This window comes from Daphnia carinata, chromosome 5 (assembly GCF_022539665.2).
Source record: "Daphnia carinata strain CSIRO-1 chromosome 5, CSIRO_AGI_Dcar_HiC_V3, whole genome shotgun sequence".
In the NCBI taxonomy this organism is placed as follows: domain Eukaryota; kingdom Metazoa; phylum Arthropoda; class Branchiopoda; order Diplostraca; family Daphniidae; genus Daphnia; species Daphnia carinata.
Genome location: NC_081335.1, coordinates 4,862,731 through 4,886,562, shown reverse-complemented (window position 1 = coordinate 4,886,562; position 23,832 = coordinate 4,862,731). Strand labels below are relative to the sequence as shown.

Sequence of the window (23,832 nt, the reverse complement as noted above, 5' to 3'; positions counted from 1 at the left end):
TTTAGTGTGTGTGTGTGTTGTTGCTTGAATTTCTACCATGTGCTGCCATACAACCGATAGTCCTCTACCCCTTATATGCTGATGTGCAGGGCTATTATTCTCGACTAGGATTGATTAAAGATTTATTTTTTTTCATGTTGTTGTTGTTGTTGTTGGCATATAATTTTTTTTACTTCTCCTTCTCCTTCTTCTTCGCTGAGAGGGTTGAAAAGAGATCCGGCGGGGACGTTCTCCTGTTTTCGTACCGTGTACATATCGATCGGCCCTATATATATATATATATATGTATATATATATACATATAGGACGCTCACAATGACGCTGTTGGCCAACGCTCTTTGAATCTTTCCTTCCTTTTTTTTTTTTTTTTTTTTGAATATTTAGTTGCTTAATTCTTTTTTGTTTGTTTTTTAATAAATTATATCTTATAAGATGTAAGTCTGGCGTGAAAATCCAGCTTTAACAGACATACACTTGTATATGCTTAAGAGTATAAGTATTGGGCCATACATTACGATGAGATACAAGACAGCCCTGTATTTTCATTTTGCTTGCATATTATAGTGGCGTGTGTAGAGGCTGGCAGGAGGTTGGCTTGCGTCTAGGTTGTTGTTCCAAAGTGAAGCCGCTGGTATATACAGGAGAGCGTAGAGACGCTAAGCGAAATTCACTAGGACTATTTTGGGCCGCTTGTCGCAAAGAATTTGACGATTTCAAACTGAAATGGAAACAAGGAAAAATGGCCTAGCGACGCGATATGATGTACTATATTTTATATATAAAAAAAAAAAAGGGTGTTCCACAAAAGTATCGTTCATCCAGACGTATACATATATAAACAACTGCGACAGGGGCATACCAGCCAGAACAAGAAAAGAAAAGAAAAGGAAAAAAAAAAAAAAAAAATGACCGGAATAAATAAATAAATCCATCAAAGAAATGAGATTTCAGTTTTGGACGGGGCCAGTTGGACTTTCATATATTCTCTCTCTCTCTCTCCCCTTTTCTACTTCGTGTCTGCGTGTGTTTGTGCTGCCTCGCCTCTTTTGAATTTTCAAGCTGTTTGAGCTTTTTTTCCTTAAAAAAAAAAAAAAACTAAATAAAAAAAAAAAGAAAGGCGAAAGAAATGCAAGAAAAATGTGACAAAAGCGGACGAGTTAGAAAGTGGTGGTGGCGGTGGTATGTATAGAGTCTTGTTTGCGGGTATAACTTTAGAGACTTGGGGGGAGAGTAGAGGGGCAAGTCCCTACGCACTCGACAAGCAAAAGAAAATAAAGAAAAAAAAAAGGTAGACAGCAAAAAAAAAAAAAAAGCAAAAGAAAAAAAAAAAAAACAGCCAACCCCAAATAACATGACCAAGTTTCGTACAAGTTAGCCAAGTGAATAAAAGCAGCACTCTCTGGCGTTTTTCTTTTTTACGTGTGCAGTCTATTTATTTCTTCCCTCTTTTTCTCTTTTTTTTTTTCTTGCTGGTCTTTTTATACACGCGATTCTCCTCCACCAGAGGGATATAGGAAGCTTTTGGGCTAGTACACACTTGGACGTCTTTCATCGATTATCGATCGTTTGATTATCCTCTGTCGTCTTTATATATATATATACGCGTCCCTCATTTTGCCCCTCCTTTTTTATCCTCTTTCGTTGGCGTCTATCAGACAAATAGGGCTGGGCTGGGGCTTCGTTTTTTCTTTTGACGTCTTCGTCATCTGTAGAAAAAAAAAAGAAAAAAAAGAAAAAAAAAGAGTAAACAAGAAGAAGATGGAAAATGATTTTTCATTTCGTTTGGCCTTGTGATGTCGATTCGAAATCGTTTCGGCTCTCTTGTTTAGAAGAACACGAGAGCTCTGAAAGAGGCAATCTGCGTCGCTTTTGTGCAGCCCATAAAGGCAACGACTGACCTCCTTAGTCGATTTTTGGGCCGATTGTTGTTGGCCCATTTGTTGCGATTGTTCCAAATCGCCATGTCGGACGTCGTACGAGCAGGAAATCAGTGTCATCATGGGCCTATAAATATAGAGGAGCGAAGGCGAAGCACGAGTGGCAGTGCGATTACTACTCTTCAACCCTAAGGCGGTCCGCTACGTATAGGAGCAAAAGAAACAGCTGATGCTTATTGGCGTTCGGTTAGTTTGATAGTCGCAATGAAACAAACAACAGCTGATGGGCTTGACGGGAGGGGGGGGGGTGCGGGCGGGAAAGGAATTCGAAAGAGAAAATCGCTGCGTGCGTCCGATGATCTTGCCGTCCAAATTGCGTATACATCAGCTCTCGCAGTAATGCATGCGGACGCCTCAAGGACAGAAAGCGACAAGGGCACGAGATCGATCAGATCGGGGAGCTGCGACGCTTCGTTTTTCTTTTGTCTTTTTTTTTTTTTTTTTCACGTCTTGTGGATAAATGACCTTTTTTTTTTCTTATTTCTGGAGGCGTGACTACTCATGTGATATCACATGACGAAAAGGGAAGCCAGCCTAAAAGAAAAAAGAAAACGGTGTACATGCAGTGATCGATCGTCTGAGGAGTGGTCAATCAAAAATGGCGCGTCATCAAAACGCTGCACACACACACACACACACACACACACACACACACACACACACACACAACAAGCGATAGGCGGGATTAGATAAAGTCAGTTCGGTCGTTGTTCTTCTTTCTTCTTTTTAAAGACCACATGCAACATCCCTTGAACGAAAACAAAGAAACAAACAAAACAAAAATTTAGATTGACAGATAGAGTTTTCCAGAAGGTTAGTGGCTTTGATGGTGGTGTGGCGGAGGCGATAAAAAAAAACAAAACAAAAAAAAAAATGCGTACGCGTTTACCGCCCATCAACCGCCGATCGACTAAAGACACACACACAACGTGTGGGCCATATAGAAATAACAATCGATTGCGGCCCAGTTTGACCCTTCTCTGTCTGCTGCTCGATAGCGTTTGGTTATTATTATTATTATTATTTCTTTTTTTTTTTTTTTATTGAACGCATTATTTGTTGGGGTGGTATTAATATAGCATTCTTAATGTCTATCAACTATAGGATTGTGCGGTAGAGGCGAAAGCCGCCGCCAGATGTGCGTAAGGGGGGGATGTAATTCATAATAAGGCGGCCTATTGCCTTCTCTCGTCATACGGCCATATTTCCGTACCCAATGGCGTTTCCGATATCCTCCTCGTTTTTACGATTAACATTGGGATTCATTCCGCCGATGGCAGCCGCATCGAATCATCTGCTTCTCTTACTTTATTATTATTTATTTTTTCTTTATTGAAAAAAAAAAAAAAAAATGATGAAAGTAGGAGCGGATTTTTTTTTCACTTAAAAAAAGATTCAAACTGAAATGTGGGCAGCGATGGAGCAACGACATTGAACACACACACAAAAAGGGAGGAAAGCCCACACGGCTTGAAAGGGGGGGTGGGGTGCGCTCTGTTGAATCATTCAGTTGGCCAACTTGATGGATGGTCGCTGTTGTTGTTGTTGTCGTGAGCCGAAGAGAGGAGAATCTTTGAAAAGCAAAAAAAAAAAAAAAAAAAGGGGGCAGAAAACTTCGAGCTGCGCCGCACACAATCGCTGGAATTATCATTCTTTCTCGATTGCTGCGGTTTCGCCCTCGTTGGGCATTTTTTTTTTTTGTGTGTGTGTGTGTGTGTGGTGCGCTCTTCTTCTTGCTGTTGTTGTTGTTCATGTTGAACGTTGAAACAAAATCGTCGGCAACAATCTCTGCCGCTCCAACGAGGAAATAACCGATTACTGACGAGCTGAACTCGTCGATCACAAATTTGATGGGCGCGGTGAGCGCATAGCTCTGACCGCCCCAATGTCGGCCTTAATCTCATACACAAGCGCGCCATCTTTGTGTATTTAGAAGCTGGGAATAAAAGCGGCGAGCCGAGATAGCATCCAAAAAAAAAAAAAAAAATATAAGCAAAAACGACACAAAAAAAAATGCCATGACGCCGACCTAAATATAGGGCCGTGCTCGTCGCCCCTCTTTTGCGATATGATGGGAATTTTTCCGCCGACGAGAACTATACGTGATGAGAAGCAGATGAAACGATTGGATGCCATCATCAGCATTCCATCACGTTCTTAAAGAAAAAGAAAAATTATTTATATAAATATATACATTTTTGTGTGTGTGTGTGTGTGTGTGTTCCATCTATCGTCAAAACGGGCTGGAACGAAATTGGGTAAAACTTTCTGTAATAGCTCTGTCGCCAGTTTGATTAACGTTTCCTTTGGTAATGTATTTTTCATTTCTCCTTCCTTGTTATCGCGCTTGACGTCTTCGAATTTTCTGCAGCAAATAACTGTAGACCATCTTAACAAGTTTTTGTTCATTATTGAATGCGCTTCGATATTTGCAATTGGGACGCGCTGAGATTGCTGTTTGAAAACTTTTGATTGAAAATTTTCTCCCGTCTACCCACCCCAACCCCCCCCCCCCCCTCCCCTTCTCCACGCTGTTCGTACGTCGCTCTCGTGTAACGATGAAAAACATTCTGGGTATGACGTTGCCGACAAATGAGAACGCGCCCGAGAGACACACGATATGATGGGGAGTTTGTTTGAACGCATTTTTTTCTTTCGAAAACTGATGTTTTGCCCTATAGGGAGGAAGCTGATAGACAAATGCCTTAGATATTATAGCGCCCCCCAGTCGTTTTGAATGATTTTTTTTTTTTTACTGGTTGTGATTAGCGATGCAAATTGATCGAGACAAAGAAAAAAAAAAAAGATTTCTTTTTTTTTTCGATGTGTTTACTCTCGTAGCGTTCACTTGTTTTTCGTCTTATTTATTTGAGTTTGCCTGCACGCCTACTTTGTCTACTGGCGGACCGACGTGCTGGGTGGGGGGGGGGGGGGGAGTCCAACCCAGTCGAGTCACGTCCTATCTGTTTCCCCATGCGAGTTTTTCTCCGTCCTTTTTCTGTTTTTCTATATAGAGACATGTACTATTTCCCTCTATTCTTTTAGGAAGGGGGACTCCCCCCTCCGTTGGCCAGATTCATCGACCTTAATCGAATTGAATTACACACGCGTACCCGTTTCTTTTTCGTGATTTCGTCCCATCACCCCGAAAGAAAGAGAAGAAAAAAAAAAAAAAAGAACTTTCTATCCTTTTTTTTTTTTCTCTCTCTATTTTCTCGTGGACCTTTTGAATCTCTGCTCGGTTGAGATATCAAATATAAAAGAAGAAGAGACAACTTTAATTTATTTTTTGTTGTTGTTGTTGTTGTATGTCTATAAACGGTATCGCTTTCCTTCGTCCTTGTCGAGAGAATGGGCGTCACAAGTTCGCCAGTGGCAGGGATGGGAGGTTCTGTGTTATATATACGTCGTTAAATGTATTTATTTCTACGTATTAGATGGTCAAGTCCAATAGAGCGGACACAATGTCGAGATTCTTTTCACTGCGACCAGTGCTAGGGAAACCACCGCATTTCGTACAGCAACAATGAGAACGAAAAAAGTGAGGCTTAAAAATAATAATAATAATAATAAGGGAATCCTACAGGGTTTTTTTTTTTTTTATCAGCATTGCCCAGCAACGCAACTTCCCTCTCTTTAAAAAAAAAAAAAAAAATCTGGTCAGGAAAGTGAGAGAGAGAGAAGAGAAGAAGAAGAGGAAAAAAAACGCAATGAATAGGAAGCCGCACACACAGAGAATATTACGTAGACGAGGGAGGAGGCAGCTATTAGCCCAAACAGTTATTTATGACGTTGTGTTATATATATATATATATGGGGCAGTTGCGAGAATCTTACGATGCAGCCGAGAAAATAGGCTCATCTACGCACGCCCACTCGCATTTCGTGCCGTGCGCGTTTAACTGACGTTAACCATCGATCCGCCTTCAGTTAACAAAGAAGTGAAACATTAAAAGGAAATAAATAAGAAAGGATTATATATGATTAGGGTTGGCTTGGCTTGGCTAAACTCGATGACGCAACGTAACGGGTGGTCATAGTTGGTATGCTGCATATAAAAGTCTTGCATAACAGCTGTGACGCTCAGGGCGCGCACTTCTCGCTCCAATTAAACGATCGCCATTGAAATGGTGATGAGGGCCACCCACTCCACGTATGCACATGGTGCTCCTCTACGTGTACGACAAAAGGGCGGACATTAAAAAAAAAAAAAAAAAAAAAAAAGAGGGAAGGACGAAATGAAATAGAAAATAAATTGGAAGATGTGAGAGGTAGTTTTTCTTTTTCTTTTCTTGTAGACAAACAAGCCGCTAACTTTTTTTTTTTTGTGGTACGTTGCTGCTGATGAAGTGATGATTGTGTGGCCGCTGATTGACGCTTTTCAAGCAAGCGAGGCTGTCCTCCTCGTTTTTTTGAATATGAATATATGACACCATGTTGTTGATTTTTTATTTATTTATTTTTTTTTTACATGATCATCAATTTGTCTTTCGTTAATGCTTCGATTTCTCTTTTGATGTTTTTCTTTTTTTTTTTTTTTTGGACAGGTTGCGCATTTCTGACGTACTGCACCAGGGAGAGCGCCATCAACGCCCAGAACGCGCTTCATGAAAAGCGGACTTTGCCAGGGGTGAGTCTCTCTCTTCGTCATTTACCAGCCCATTCAGCGAACAAGGCCAAAAATGAGTAGCCTAATTAATTTTAAGCTTTCCCGCTCGACGTGTACGGCATTTTGCGTCCGCATTTAGGATTCTACATGTACAAGGGGGTCGTCTATAGAACTACGTCTTATTATTTATTTATTTATTTATTTTTTTTTTTAATCTACTTCCCTCACCTAAAATCCATTTTGATAAAAGCCAAACTCGAAGTGAAATCGTCGGGATTGCTCGCCAAAGTACATCATCCACCTGACAACGTTTTCTTTTTTCTTTTCAAAGACATTTTTTTAAATGTAAAGAGAGGGAACATAACGTAGTGGTTATCTTCTTTTATTTTCTTTTATTTTTATTTTTATTTTTTTTTTATGTTTTGCTTTTCTCAGATTATGGCCAGGAACGAATGTACATAACAAATGGGTTCACATGACTCGTAAGCCCTAAAGAAGAAGAAGGAAAACAAGGGAGAACTAGATGGGCAATGTATGCGCCGGCTTGTGTTTTTTAATGGAACGCGAGTAAGCAAAACAGTAGGGGCTAAAGAATTGAAACTAGAAAAAAGTTAGTAAAAAACAAAAAATTTTTTTTTTTTTTTTTTTTTGGGGTGTCTGTTTTTTTTTTTTTCTTTTCTTTCGGCAAATGGAGAGAGTATAATACCGGCTGATATAGGCGACTAGCATCGAGGAAACAGCACTTAAGCTAATGCCGTAGTCGCCGGCAATCGCCTATGCTGCGAACCCTATGTTATATCCAGCAAACAAAACAAAAAACAAAACAAAAAATATATATATACGAAGCGCCAGAATGAGAGACGAGCCAACCCGTGCCCCCCCCCCCCCCCCCCCCCCCCCCCCTCCGCCAAACTTTTCGGTTCGGCTTCGTTTTTTGCTTGCATTGCGCCGCTGTTGAAATGTCATCTCCATAGTTTATAGATCCACCGGAAATTAATGGTCTATAAACATATCCCTCCGTCCCTCTCCCCCCCCCCCCCCTTTTTTTTTTTTTTTTTTTTTTTGGACGGATTCTGACCCTGGTTAAAGTGGAAGCTCAAACATATGGAAGTGTGTACACCGCCCAAAGAGTGCGCAATATTATCGATGACCCTTTATGGCATTAAACACAAAACAAAACAAAGAAAAAAAATCGAAGTAATAATAATGGATTCATTAACGTGCTAAAGAAACAAGAGCGTACACACACACACACACACACACACACACACGTATGTAGACTTGTATGGAGGGTGTTGACCATATCCCTCACTCCAGTGCGATATTACTCAATGTATCGGAGAGTGTGGGCAAAAAAAAAAAAAAAAAGGAGAGAGTCTAGAAACATATTGGTTGTTTGCACGCCATATGCCGCTACAGTGGCACCACCGTTGTGTGTTTCATTTTTGTTTTGATCATTTTCTTTATTGTTTGTTTGTGTATGTTACATTAATGTGGGCTATATCAACAGATCAGTGACACAACACGCAAGTCTTGTCTAACGGCCCAAGCGGAAGGTGCTTTCCATTTGAGAAATGTTGTTTATTGTTCAACTCTATACATACATGTACATATGCGAGGGTGCTCGCCGTCTCTTGGCCAGTGCGTGTCTTACAGCGTTTTGTTATCATAACGCCCCTGATGCTATTGACGTAATCATTAATGAACGGGTTAAACATAACAAATGGAACGAAGTTTCGAGATCAATTTTTTTGTTTTTGTTTTGTTTTGTTTTTTCTCTTTTTGCATTTGAGAAGCCAGTCGTTCAAACGTATCTTCTTTTTTTTTTTTTTTCAAATTGGTTTAAAGATTGATGGAGAACTGACAAACGTTTGATGATTTCAATCAAAGAAAATAGAGAATTTCTGATACTTGTGCGTTTTTATCGAGAAGGTTTTCCGGTCGGATAGGGTACGACCTGTTTGATGTAGAAAAAGAGAAACTTTTTCCTCATTTTTTTTTTTTGGGGGGGGGGGGTAGAATTTTTCAGCTTCCTTTCATTTGAAGAGATTTGTGATAACTTACAAGATCGTCATTTTCAAGTGGAATAGAGCAGCACTGCGTACATAGACTTTCTGTACGTAAGAGCTCGACAGTCGTAGCGGTACGTACAGCAAAGAAAAATCAAAAGGCAACCAGACATCGTTTCGACTATAGTTTCGGGGTTTCCTATTTGAACACTACTAGAAAAACGACTATAATCAAAATGGAAGGAGGATAAAAAAAAAAAAAAAGAAAAAAGCTTTTCGGGAAAGCTTCGTGTCATGACGTTCAAAATCTTTTTTTTTTTTTTTTTTTCTATTTCATTTGTTCAAGACGACTTATTGGTCTCTCTCTCGCTTTCAATGTTCGGCTTTCTCTCTCTTTTGTGCGGACGTTTTCAGGGCTGCAACAGCAGCTTTTCGCTCTCTTTAACAACAAGGAAAAGAGAATGATAGAATTTATTTATTTTATTTTTTTTTCTTTTTCGAATCGATCGATACTGATTGGATCATGAAGCCGCCGTCGATATATGTGACGGCCCAAAATTTCGTGTGCGCGCCATAGCTGCAGGTATATACACATTCATAGGGTATAGATTGTGTGTAGGCCTGTGCACAGATATGACTTTGCCCACTTTGCTTTCTAGTTAGATTTGTGTGTCAGGCTTCCGTGAAAGAGAAGGCAACGAAAAATGATGTAATAAGCTTCTCCTTTCTTTTTTCTTTTTTTTTTTTTTCTTTTTCCCACCACTTTTTATGTACGTCATCTATCAATATCGAACACGCCAGAGGTCTCTTTTCTCTTCTAAAAAGAGAGCCTACTGACTTCGGTTGGAGGGGGGGTGGTGGTGCAGGGAGAGAAGGGGAGGGAAATATCGGCGAGAAATCGGTTGCACAGCGGTTGCTGTTTCTCTATATACGGGCCGGATCGATATGATATTTCCTTTCGATCTGCCCGTTTCCTTTTTCTTCTTTTTTTTTTTGAAGGAACTTCTTTGGATCCAAACGTCCTTCTTCTTTTTTTTGTTTTTTTTTGCCTGACTGGCGTTTCTCTTCTTTTTGTGCGTGGTCTTTTGGCCTTTTGCGACGATAAGGACAGCCCCAAGTAGCAGCCGAACAGCAGCTTTCGTACACTATTGAGGGACTAACTTGAGCAGTTGATGAAAATGGTCGTTCCTCTCTCTTCTTTTTTTTTTTTTTTTTTCTTTTTCTCGCTCTTTTCCCCTCTTCGATATTTTTCGTTTGTTACCCATCGCTCTCTCTCTCTCTCTCTCTCTCTCTCTCTCTCTCTCTCCATGTGTGTGTTCTATACATTCATCCATCTGGCAAGTATACGTCTTGTGCTGACCTCATCTCATTTCCCTGCTGCACGATAATACATAAGAGCCTTTAGATGTAGTACTAGTACTACACCCCTCCTAGTTTTTGTGCGTGTGTGTGTGTGTGTGTGTGTGTGTGCGTGTGTCTAGCTCTCGAATCGATTGGAACCGATCGATGAGATGTTGGATCCCTCCCGTCCTTTTTTTTTTTCTTTTTTTTTCGTTCGCCATCAAATATGTATATATTGCCTATGTATGTATAACATGGAAACCCAATTCAGCCGTAGCTCTCTCTCTCTCTCTCTCTCTTTTTTAAAGGACCACACCGACACCATCTCACGACCTTCTCAGATCCTCGTCTTCTTCTCTTCTCTCATTTCTTTCTGGCTTTTTCAATAGCCATCACCTTTTGACGACCTCTCAGAACGCGAGTTTTCTTTCTTTCTTTCTTTCTTTTTTTTTCAACTTCACGAGTCAGAGAGACCTAGAGAAACGGAAAGAGTTTGGTCGATTTCTGTCTTTCACACACACACACACACACACACACACACACTCTCGCACACAGAGAAAAAGAATACAATTCCCTTTGCCCTTTTTCTTTTGCTGTGTACCCAGTCACCAGCTGCGAGTGAAGACCCTCAAGTGTATGTGTAGATTATTTACAACCATTTATTTTATTTTATTTTTTTTTTTTTTCTTCTTCCTATTTTTGGCGCCATGTACGGCTATATACAATCTACGCTCTTTCCTTCCTTTCTATTACATTTCTTTTTTTTTTTTTTTTTTTTTTTTCCTCTATTTGATATCGACCGTGGCCGAGTCAGAGACCATCGCTTGGTCCATTGACGAGTTATAGAAACCAAGAATTAAAAGGGAAAAAAGAGGAAAAAGTGAGACACACACACACACACACACAGAGAGAGAGTGGGAAAAAAGAAAAAAAAAAGAGAGCGACTTACGCGATGAGATGGAGAGATGGAGTTGACATTTCGGAAATGAGAATCTACTGCAACCAAGAGCGCCATCAGCGGAAGTAAGAAGAGAAGAAAACGGGGGGGGGGGGGGGGGGGAGGTAGGAAAAAAAAAAAAAAAAAAAGAGAGAAGAGAAGTTTCTTTTTTTTTAGCTGTTTGCTTCTTCTGCTAGCGACATTGGGTGGCACTAGACACAAAGGCGACAAGTAAAAAGTCTGTCGACGTCATTTCGTTTTCCATTTCTTATTATTATTTTTTTTTTTCGGGTTGGTCGGCCGAAGATGATGAGGAGGATGACGTCTGACGCTAGATGGCAGTGATTATGAGATTGGGACGAAAGTAAACAAAAAAAAACGGAAAACGATGAAAGAGAGAGCCGGCACGACGCGCTGGGGCCTCGGTACAAATGTGAGAGCAAATTGCAGCGACAGAACAAAAAAAAAAAAAACTCGACATCACATCCGCCCTCTCTCGTGTTTTTGTGCGGAGAATGGACGTGTTGCGAATTAATCAAGAGAACGTGGAAAAGCGCGAGAGACACACACAGAGAGGGAGCATAGACGGAGCACAAGGTCTTTGAAGATCATAGAAAATTTATAATAATAGCAGGGAATAACAGGCAAAAAGCGGCATCCTAGAAATATTAAAAGAAATCAACAACAACAACAACAACAAAAAGACGGGGAGCCATTTGATTTATCGCAAAGACCTCAGTCGACTTTCTGCTGTCGTGCAACGACTTGACAATGAGAATTGCACAAATTCCCGCACGCTCTGTCCGTCGAGTTGCAGGGTCCACCTTTTTTTTTTTAAATTATTATTATTATTATTATTATTATTATTATTTTTGCGTGATGCCCTATCTCGTCCTTTTACTTTCTCCTCTTTTTATATATATATATATATATATTTATTTTTCATCTTCTTTTCTTTCTCCTTCCGGATGCGGGCGCGGCTGGTGAGGGGCTGCATCCGCATCACTGAACCGACGTCGACTGCAGATGGGGGATAAGGGAAGAAGAATCGATGCCGTTGTTGATTGAAGTCCTTGTGCCATGTTTTTCTTCTGTCTCTCTCTCTCTCTCTCTCTCTCTCTCTCGCGTAGACGTAAAAAAATCGGGGCGAAGGATAATAATAAAAAAAAAAAAAAAAAAGAAAAGAAAAGCAAAACAAAAGAAGGTTTAGTTCGGATTGTGGCCTTATCGACATGGGCGGTCGTCTGAGAATTAGATCGTAGTAAAATAGTAGAAAAGATATTTTTAGAAAAGCGCGCGCCTCCCCCCTTTTTTTTTTTTTTTTTTTTTTTTTTTTTTGGTGTGTGTGTGTGTGTGTGTGTGTGTGTGTTTTGTTTCCGTACGCATCCGTGACGGAGGCAAAAGAGGCGGCGAAGGAAAGAGAGAAAAGAGTGGCCAATGGGACAGTGTCTCCGTTCTTTTTTACACAACATCAATTTTGAAAAAAAAAAAAAAAAAAAAAAGAAAAAGAAAATAAAAAAAAGAAACGGAAAGAAAGTGGACATCACAATCGGTGCAATTGATGGACGACATTCTCTCCTCCCACTCCTTGTCGGACGGGCCAATGGCGGATGCAAAGATCGTACGATTTTCATCCGATGCTATATTAAAATACGCAACTGCAGTTAGGAACAAACGATTTTTTGATTCCGGTTTTGACAAAGACGTACAAGAATAAAATTTTAAAAAATACAAAACAAAACAAAACAAAACAAAAAAATGAAATGAAAACGATCAAATGGTTTCTGCTTTCGTAGGTTTTGATTCTTCTTTGCTTCCCCAATCATTTCTGTCGTCGGTAGATACGTGGACCCCTTCATCAATAGCCGCCATAGAATGTCAGATCACTCGCTCGAGAGGAAACATCTTTTTTTTTTTCTTTCCTTCCCCCCCCCTTCATTCGGACATGAATGTGAAGGGGGGGGGGATCTCTTTTCACATCCGTTGCTTCACGTACAACTGAGAAAAATAGGAAGATGATGAATAGGAAGATATTGGGATGAGTTCGTGCAAAGACGTAGGTTTTCATCCAATGGGCACATAAAAGCGCGCGCGTGTGTGTGTGTGTGTGTGTGTTACACATGCACCCACCCACACACACACACACACATCTTTCTTTATGGCGTGTGGACGAGCGGAAAGCCCCGGCTAAGAAAACCCGCCGTGCAGCATCAGCACGGCTCTTCCCGCGTGACAACAATAGACAACGGCTGGATATTTTCCCTGGAAAAGAAAAAAAAAAAAAAAAAAAAAAAATGTGCATAGATGGACGTTTCGTTTTATGCGCAGGAAGAGTGTCGATGATGGTTGTACAGCACGAGAATGTCTCCTTGATGATATGGCTATTTACCTATTTTTTAGCATATCGTGATGGAAGATGACGTTTTTCGAAAGGTTATACGACATTCACGGAATAAAAAATGAGGCAGCTATTTTCTTTCTTAAATAAAAATATATACAATATGTATTTCGAGGGTAAAAATGGTGAGTTTGATGTGCCCAATACGGGCCTACCGAAAATCGGAAGGGGCAAATAAGAAAAAAGATCGGGTATCCTTGGCCGTTTTTTTTCGCGGTGAACGTGATGACAGACATGGGAACACGACGGGGACCGGGAAGGCAGGGCTAGTGCTGCGTCGGAAGATATCTTTTGTGTGCTCTGTGTGTATCTCTCGGTACACATACGGTCCAATTTCCTCTGTCGGCTCCGTGTTTGCTGGTGAGCTCCAAGTTTCTCTTGTTCTTTATTTTTTTTTTTTTTTTTTTTTTCTTTTTTCTTTTTCTTCACGGGCTCCCTCTTGTGTCTCAGACAGTGTATACGTGTAGTTGCACTATACAGAGAGTAAAGGAGCTCTCTCTCTCTCTCTCTCTCTCTCTGTTTCTTTTTGTCTGCCCCCCCCCCCCCTTTTGTTCTGTGTGTGTGCTGGCCCTCTCACATTCTATTTGCATGCTCTCCCATCTCTTTTCATTCTGTCCGTCGTATCCCTCTGTCCTAACACGAATTATATTTGAAAGGATGTGTGTGTGTGAGCGCCATCATGTCGGAGACTGTTGGATTGTTGCACGAAATGTTAGAAATCTCTCGGCAAACGTCAGCGATCCCCGTTCTCAATGACTTTCGCTTCTTGTAATTTCTTATAAATTATAAATCACGAAGCTCTTCTTTTTTTTTCCCTCTGTGTTCGGTGCGCTTGACTCGCCCTTTTCTTTTTCATCTATTCTTCTATTTGTTTTTACGGTTCTTTTTTTATTATTATTTTTTTTTTTTATTTCATGGGGATTTGGTCAGCTATAGCAATGTTATTGTTTAGCTTGGCAAAGCCCCTCGCCGAAAAATAGGGGTCAAGAAGAATTGCGCGAAAGGGGGAAAGAAAAAAAACAAAAAAAAAAACAGAGCGGGACTCTGATGTTGAGCAAACGAAGAGTCCAAGAATGGCCTGCGTTTTCATAGGGGAAGAAAAAAAAAAAAAAAATAGATAAAAGGGGGGGGGATGTACAGCAGTTGGATTGATGTTGGTATGTCTACAAGGAGAGGTAGAAGAAGAAGAAAAGATTACATATTAGTTTGCGTTCGAAATAAGAAAGGAGCTTAGCGCAGCACGTTGGAGCAGCAGAGATAAGGAAAAAAAAAAAGGCGTAAGATGACATAAGCGAAAGTATATAGATGAAAAGGACGACTATTTCTCATTTGTGTCGGCAGATACGAAGAGAGTTGAAGGGGGGGGGGACACTATCTCGGTCCGTGTGTACAGGCGATATCGTTTTTTTTTTTCTTTCTTTTTGCTATATGAGATATTGAACATTGAGCTGTGATATAAGTTGCGCATGAGGCTATTGAAGTTGGCCTGAATGTCCCCGTCTTTTGTTGAGCGCAGTTGTATACGGCAGGTCCCATTTTTTTTTTTTTTGAAAGATAAAAAATTGGGCTCTACGTTTGTTGTATTTATGTTTCATTAGCAGCTTAAGGTTCCCGAAATAAAAAGGAACAGAGAGGGACGATCATTATTTGATTCTCTCGCATACTGTCCTTTGAATTCATTTGGAATTTCATTAGCCCCTTGTTGAATAATTGAAACGAAAACGTTTGGCGTTTTAGTTGATTTTTGCTCGTACTTCGAGGCCTGCTGGACACTAGGCATCTGTTACGTCCTCCATAGTCGTCGGATCGTATCAATAAGTTGAGCCGTAATTGGGTCTAGCTCGAGCAGATTTGCTTTTGGTTTATTCACAAACAAGTTTCAAGTTTGTCTTTCCCTCATGCCCGGAGAGACAAACTTTTGTTTTGCTTTTCTTTTTCCTTTTAGACGTCCAGTGAAAGTGCACTCGGAACTGACGTACAGGCAATAGCTCAATAACATAGACGTTTTCATATGTATTATATACACTCCATCACGCAAGACATACGGATAGACATTTCCCGTAGACCCTGAGGATGTCCTACAGTTTACCTTTGGTTTTTGGCATAGGGTTATTACTATCCTTGTTTTGTTTCTTTAATGTGGTGGTATTATCCCAAGTCTATCCCTGGGGTCGGCATAAGAAAGAGAACTTGGACCACACAGTCTCTCTAGAGTTACAGACTTACACGTTGAATCCCGAATCTCCCCCTCGCATTTGTTTTTTTTTTTGTTTTTTTTTTTGGCGACTTGTCAAACCCAACGAGCAGCGATGTGACACACACGTCGCATGGAAATGGCTATAAATAAGAAATGCACGTAGAAACGTTGATGTGTGCGGACAGTATCAAACGGCCAAACCAAAAAAACAAAACAAAAAAAAACAAACAAAAAAAAAAAAGAAAACAAATGCGCGCAACCATCACAAGGTGGATAGGAGCGGAGCTCAAGTTTGGCTTATCATCGCACAGCCAAATGTCGCGTCACACGAAGACAAAGAAAATATCTGAAGACACGTCATTAAGGAAAGAAAATCAAAAAATGAGAAAAGGGGATTAAATAAATCTTTGATGCGTTATTATATTCTGAATGGAGTAATATAGTGTGGTTAGTGTTAACGTATCCAACGTACTGTATATCTCGTGCGCTACGTTTGGCAAGGGTACAGCTTTTCTTTCGGGGGGGGGCATCCCGACGATCGTTCATCTGCTGTGCTTTTTTAGGCTATAGGCCAGGCTATATCTGATTGTTACTATTATTATCATTTATAGTTTCTTTTTGATTTGATCTCCCTTTCTTTCTTTTTTTTTTTTTTTTTTTATCTCTTTCGTTTGTTAAACGCCCATGAATCTGTTGGTCGTTCTCTCATTCAATGTCAGCGCTGCGTGTTAAATCTAGCGAAACATTTTTTTTTTCGTTCTTTCAACCGAGGGATTTTGAATGAAATTTTTTCTTTCATCACTCTTCGTTTTGTTGTATTGTATGTTACTGTTGTGTCTTTCGACGCTGTGACGTTCCGTCTGTCCCCGTGTTCTCTCTGTGACGAACGAGAATAATCTCCTACCGGTCGGCTTTTTATTTTATAGACAAGGTTTTCTTTAAAAAAAAGTTCCCTCTCTCCCCACAAAATGTAGAGGGAAAACAAAAGAGCTTTTTATTATTATTATTATTATTATTTATTTATTTTTTTTTTCACTAAGAAATTGCGAAACGTTTGATCCGGTTAATGCGGTTCAGACATACGCACGAGACGACGGAAGCGTGCGCTCGTTTTCATTCCTCGCTTTAGAAAACGCCTAGCGGATGGTGAAAGCAAACGAATCTCATCAGTGGAGTTCCCTCCTCGTGCGTAGATTGTTTTCCTCTTTTTCCCAAGCCGCTTTCTACGCATCACTTTGCCATCTCTTCTTTATAGATGAGCCTGGGTCCAAGTGATACTAACAGCCATCGCAAGGCTTGCTCTTTTAAAATACTGCCCCTCCTTCCAGCAAAGACGAATTTCTTCGCTTTAAAAAATCGGCCCTGGAAATCCAACATTTTTATTTGCCAAAGAGCTGAACGGGCGGGGGCTGTTGTACTCGGCCCGCGTTCGTCGATGATGACGTCATAATCGAATAAGGACCCAACAGCCCGCCGAATCAAAGGTGACCCTCTGCATTGTGTTGTGTGTGTGTGCAATACATTTCAACACGTCGACGCTGAAGAAATAATCAGAAATAAATAAACTTTAAAAAAAAAAAAAAAGAAAGAAAGAAAGAAAGAAAGAAAACAAAAGAAGAGAAGGAAAAAGACGGGTCGCACCGGATGCGCACTCAATCTTCCACGTCTACCAGAGATGGTGGAGGAACCGGGGGGTGGACGGGGGGGGGGGGTTACCCTCCCTTTTGCAAGTGCGATTGTATATAGAACCCATCCAGCCAACTCGTTCCCCTCTCCTGCAGAGAAAACTCCCTGGACAGTAAGGCGACGACGTGCAACTACACAAAGCCCATACAAAATTGCCATGGACATTATTGTTATTATTATTATTATTATTTTTATTTTTATTTTTTTTTTTTTTTCGTTTCTTGATCGAATTTTTTTTGTTGTTGCTGTTGTTGTTAGACGTGTTTCCACATCTCAACGATATTCGAGCCCCTTCCTCCTACTTTTTTTTCTTTTTTGTATTATTATCATTGGAGTTGTGGACGAAAGTGCGTGGGCGTTGGCATAAGGGGAATGATGGCCTTGTGGTGGTCGCTGGTTGTTGGGATTTTACTTCCACCCGGACGCTCTTCACCATGTGAACAGGAAACGGATGGAGGCGCAATAGAGCGAAGGGGTGGAAAGGGGGGGGGGGGCATAAGCAATGGATGAACGACAACGATTCCCCGTGATGCCATAATGAAACTCCGCCTCCAGCACGCGCACTCTTTGCGCTCCGTCTGACCTCCTTCCTTCGGCACACTCCATTCGAATCCCACCCCCCCCCCACCCCCTCCACCGCCTTCCTATTTCTCTCTTTTTTTTTTTTTTTCTTTAATTCTTTTGATTTGATAGATCTCGTTTTCTCATCAAAAAAGTTCCATCTAAACTTCTTTTTTTTTTTATACAGTATATATATATATTTCTAATCAAAAGAGAGAAAGAAAGAAGAAAGTTTACATATATATATATATACGTTTAAAATGTATGTGTGTGTGTGTGTGTGTGTGTCTCTATGGAGGGTTCACGCATCACAGGTGATCGTGAGTCATAAGAACATGCCAACCCGTTTAGTTTTGTTGCTTGGTAGAGTCCCCCTCTCTTCCCCACCCCCCCCCCCCTCCCTCTCGTCGCTACTCTTAGACAACACGCATAGCAGCCAAAGTAACCTGCTGCTTCCTGGACTCGTTTTTCACGGTGTGTACGAACGAAACGTGAAAGGCGGATGCAAAGAACTATATATATATATAAGGCACAAGGGGAAATAGACAAGAGAGACGAACGACGAACGTACATCTTTGATTCGTAAATGACTAATTAGTTGTCTTCCAGCTAAACTCTGATGTGCCTGACTTCCTTATCGAATGAGATGCAAGAGCAAGAAGAACTTGTTGAAAGAAAAAAAAGAAAAAAAAAAATGGCATCCAACGATGTGCGGTCGCAAGCGAAAGAAAATTCCCTCCGTTCTCCCTCCTCCCGTCCAATTAGTGAAGCATTTGCAAAGCGCGGGAAGACGAGAAACTCGACTTCGACATCATCCAAAAGAAGAAGAAGAAGAAGAAGAAGCCAGTATAGGGTAAACGGGGGGCCAGGATGAAAGTCAAAGTCGTCCAACCGGTAGAAATCTATTTAGGAAAGAAAATGCATTTTTGTTTGATTTCTTTCTTTTACTTTGAATTTATTTTTCGCAAAAATAAAAGGGGAGAAAAAGAAAAAAAAAAAAAGAGGCTCGCAATTGCTTGCACGTATTGATCTCGTTATATACAGAGCGAGCAGCCCAAGTCCAACTCTGCGTTGCGTTTCCATCATAGACGACACACACGGGAGCAAAAGAGAATAGGGGGAGAGAGAGAGAGAGAGGACTGGAATATTAATAAAAAAAAACAAAAAGTACAGCGGTACAGCAGCCGTTGTTGGATGGATGTGTAGTGATGGTGGGATTTTCATCACGTCTCTGTGTGTGTATGTGTATGCACGCAGTTGATTGAATTCCGGCTAATTTGCCGCTGCGTGAACTATAAACACACGGACCGAATTATCTCGGATTATTTGGGAAGTGCGGCGAAAAATACGAGAAATTGGAAATAGGCCATTGTATTTTTTATTTTTTGTTTTTTGTTTTGACATCTGTTATTTTATTTTATTTTTTTTATTTTTAAATCAACGGCAGTTGAATCTGATCAAATCAGGGGGCAACGACACAACCGTCTGTGTTTTTGGTTTTGCGCATATATATGTTTGGAGGGGGGCGTGGATGTACACACCGGGGGTTCATCAATCGTCGAGAGAATAGAGTTTTGGCTCTAACGAAAGTTAGTCGGCGATGAAGGAAGCAACTTGAAGAGCGGGACAGCATCAAGCGCGGGCGGGGGGGGGGGGGGGGGGGTACACCACACGAATGAAAAGATCAAACATTCATCACGGGCAAAAGTTTTCTCTTTTGACATTGGATGGCTTTGTCAGCCAACGCTTTTGTCTTTCATCTCGTCACTTGTTTCGACACACACACACACACACACACACACACACACACATAAAAACGGACGTTTTTAATGAATGAAACTGTGTGTCGAAATATGTGCAGTATTTTTGAATAACGTCGCGCGATAAATAGAACCTGAGGCTATTTATAACTGAGGCCATGTCATCCTTGCGATTCACACGTCTTACCTAAATGATTGTGCTTTATGTTTATATATACTGTATATATAAAGTAAATGAGTACAATCGAAAGATGGATGGCCATTCACGTCCGGCTGCAATGGGTGTCTCGCGGCTTGATTGCGGGTTTTTTTTGTTTTTTTTTTGAAGCCGTGATAGGAAATGAATAATAGAAGCTACTGGGCAGCGAGAAAGGCCCTCATCGAAGACCTAAAGCGCGTTGGCCTCTTTCCTCTTATTTGTTTTGTTTTTTTCTAATGATGAACGATGTCTGTTATGCGTCCTGCTATGTTGTGATGGTCAAACCACACGGGGACAATCAACCGATCCAAAGGTGGGATGCAGATCGAAAGAAAAATTGCGTAAAACCCCATTTACATGTTGTTTCTAATTCAGATGTTATCTCTCCGAGCTCATAAGAGACTAACCCTTTTCGAACGGACGTGATGGTTGCGAAACACGAAACCTGTGGCAAATTGCGTCCACCGACAACTGCCATTGAATACCTGTTGCCCTACGTGTAACCATCGCCGTTCCATTTGAACGCGCGTCTAGCCGAACTAGAAACAAAAGCCACTTGCTCGCCAAATTTCTCGTTTATCCCGCATTCGTTCAGTAGAATTTCAATTACATTAGCGTAATATCCTTGTATTTTTTTTTTTTTTCCTTTTTTCTATTCCTCGATGGAACAACTCTTGTTATTATTTTTGTAACGAGAAAGCCCAGTCAGGTGTTTTATTGGCATCGCATCGAATGGCACGGGAGGCTAAAAACGATGGTCCACTCTCTCCATACAGACTGGCGCTTACTTCTTTTATTTTTTTTTTTCTCAATATCTTTTTGGCCATCTATACATGAGTAGTTGGGCTTTAACTGGTTCTGGTAATATACTCGGTTTTCACGGATGGATAGAGATGGATGCAGCAATGGACTACATAGTAATAGGTCGAATAGAGACGAACGATTCGACCAATCCAATTATGCGCACCAGTGAACTTTGCTTGGTTGCACTCGCTGGCGTGTGCTGCTGCGCGCACCGCTGGAAGCTGACGATTTTGGACCTGGTCCTGGCTCTTATTGTCATCGTCCTCCTCCCCTCTTCCTAAAAATAATAATAATAATAAAAAAAAAAAAACCTTATCTTTTTTTTTTTTTTTTTTTTTTTTTCTACGCTATAGACGCACGAGCTGTACGTACACAGCTCTACATACTCTTGTAATGGATATATTGATCTGGAGAACAATGGATCTATTTTTTTTTTTTTTTTTAATATTAGAATTTTAGTTTTATTTCTATTCGCTTGTGATTTTGTTGTGTTCAAAGACATTGAGGTGAGTTCAGGTAACGCTGTTCGAAAATGTGAGCACACGTGAAAATCGCATCTGGCGAACGTAATGCTTGCCGAAACGAGTTAAGAGGGAGGAGCAATTGAAAATCATTGGAGATTATGGATGCAGCGTACATGCGCGTCACGTGCGCTGCCCCTAATTATTGCCTTTTATTTCGTCGTTTTGCAGAGAAAAAAAAAAAGGCAAAAAAAAAAAAAAAATTGAACGATGTTATGCGCTAGTTTTAATTGATGTTCATTCATTTTCGCGAACCGGAAAGCCTCTCTCCCGTTTTACAAAATGTCCGCATCAAGATCGCTTCATTATAGCGTAGAAAGTAAAAGAGTTTGATTACGTAGATTTCTATTTTGTCTTTCAAACTTTTGCCTGCCAAGTTTGAAGAAAGTGAAAAGAGGACATGAAAAAAAAAAAAAAAAAAATGAAAAAAGAGGAACAAGAAGGATGACCTTTTCACGCTCGTCGGTCGGCTTCAATCAGGCACAGCCATTGTTCCGCTCCGGCTTTGACTCGGTGCGTCTCTCCCAATTCTAGTTTCCCTTGTTAACAAGGACGGAGAGAGAACACACACACATAGACGCTTTCCCTTTTCCCCCTCCATTTTTTTTTTCCCCTTTTTTCTTGCAACAACTTCGTGTTCGTCGCGCTTTGCTTTGACTTTTCTTTTTTTTATTTTTGCTGATAGACTTGCCGTGAGTTCACGTACGGTATGAATGCATCTATTCCCCTATATACATCCGATAAAAAAAAAAATAATAAAATAAAAATCTACTGCGCACAAGCTCTTCCTTCTTTCCATTTTTTTTTTTGGGGGGGGATACATAATCAACATCCGGCTTATCAATCGATGGCTATACAAACAGCAAAACGCTCACTCTGTGTCTATTATTCTGCTAGGCTCTTGGTTGAAGAGGTAAAATTCTTATGGGTTATTCATCGCTATACATAGAAAACGTCGTCGTTTTTTCTTTTGAGATTCTCTAAGGCTTAAACACAGACACACAGACACACACACACACACACACAGAGAGAGAGAAAGACATAAACGCGATAGATCGAAAGATATGTATGCAAATTTGGTTGCCGTAATTTTTCTTTTTTCCACCGCGCGCGTTCACTCGGTTATCGTGTTGGTTTTTCTTTCCCTTGCTCGGTTAGTCGTTGAGGCTCCTGCTGCTGTGATCATCAATTCACAGACAAGTGTGTGCGGGCCTTTTTTTTTTTTATTTTTTTTTATTTTTTCCTTTCATGCGCCAGTAGGTGGGTGGAGCTTTTAGTGGGGCTTAAAAATTGGTCTTTATACGAAACAGCAGTTTTGACTAAAGTAGCTCTTATAAACTGTATATTATTATTATTATTGTAAGACTGGTGGCATAGGATAAGATTCTTTTCTTTCTTTCCTTTTTTTTTTCTTTTTCTAACACTCTTATATACCCGCCCAACACATAACCATAAATACTATACGGCGGAGTGCATCTATATAGCCAAGCCCATGGCAAAGGGGATCATTGATTCGCCAACGACCCGACAAAATGATAACGGCCAGAACCTTTCCCCTGTCACCAGATGGGGCACTCATTTTTTTTTTTTTCTTTTTTTTTTTTTTTTTTTTTTTTCTTATTATTATTTTCTGTTTAACCCTTTACCGTTAGCGCTATTCCCCCCCCCCCCCCCTACTTTTTTTTCCCATCAGTGATTTAGTGCGTTTAATCCAAGTATGTCTCGTTCTGGTGTTGCTTAGATTTCAAATTGATTTTGACAACATCTCATCTAGTGGCGTTCGTTTCATTTTTCGAAAGATTGGATATGATTTAAAAAAAAAAAAAAAAAAAGCATATAAAAAAAAATCAGAGAGTGTTATATTCACAGCACGGGAGAGGGGGGAGGGGGTATGTCTATATAAGCCTAGCTAAACTGTCGTCTCATCCCTTTCGCCTTTCTTTCTGTAGAGCTCTTCTCCACTTCGGTGTGTGCGCACGTGTGTGTGTGTGTGTGTGTCTATCACTATTTATTACATAAAGCCGAGGGAAATTTGATGAGCGCGTTCCGTGCGCTTCTCTGCCTCGAAGAAAAAAACAAAAAAGAAAAATGAACTTTAGGGTTTTTTTGGCTAACTTTTTCCTTGTGACTCCGTCTGCGCTTCATGTCTCAATCTTTTTATTTCAGAAATTTTTTATTTTTTTTTTATTTTTATCCCTCTGTCGATAATAGACTTTGTCTCCTCTGATATACGTATATATACGTATATATATCTTTTAACCTCATTTCCGAAACGGTAGGCAATAAGCGAACGTCCGGATCTTTATCACGTATGGACTAGCGCATCGTAGGTGTCATCATCGTTGGCAGAAGCAAATGTCTTATAGAATTATTTCTTTTTTTATTATTGATTCCGTTTTGAAGGAACAAGATAAAAAGAAATGCAAAGATTTATTTTTTTTTTTAGCTTCGTTTAGAAGAAAAAAATTGAATCGCTTCCCCTTCATTTCAAAAAATAACGATTAGAGCAATTAGATCTGAGTCACGAGCGTACGATCATCGCTAGTGCACGTTGACTTTTTCCGGTTTCTGCCGACGATCGTGTGACTGCCAACAGAAATAATAACGAAGTTAAAACAGCTAGTCGTTTTTTTTTGCGGAACGCGGAGGATGGAAAAATGCGTTTTAGATAAAACGAACGGAATGACTGGGAGAAGAGGCTGAACATAGGAAGGGGGGAGGGCGGATAAAGGAAATATAACGAATATATGGATATTAAGGACGCTAATTATCGGTTATAGTGATACGAATTTCAACTCTAAGCTTTCCCGTGTTTCTATGGTTCTCTCTCCATCTTTTTTTTTTTTTTTTTTTTTTTTTTGATCATTTGCCCC

The 23,832-nt window shown here is 40.4% G+C and overlaps 1 protein-coding gene across 3 annotated transcripts in view; it reads left to right on the top strand.

Moving 5' to 3' along the window:
* Nucleotides 1-23,832, top strand: part of LOC130696887 (CUGBP Elav-like family member 3) — a 61,714-nt gene that overhangs the window by 7,843 nt on the left and 30,039 nt on the right. For all 3 annotated transcript variants that reach the window (XM_057520021.2, XM_057520020.2, XM_057520022.2), the window contains exon 2: nt 6,485-6,567. In XM_057520021.2, coding sequence (XP_057376004.1) covers nt 6,485-6,567 — 83 coding nt within the window. The remainder of the gene's footprint in view (nt 1-6,484; nt 6,568-23,832) is intronic.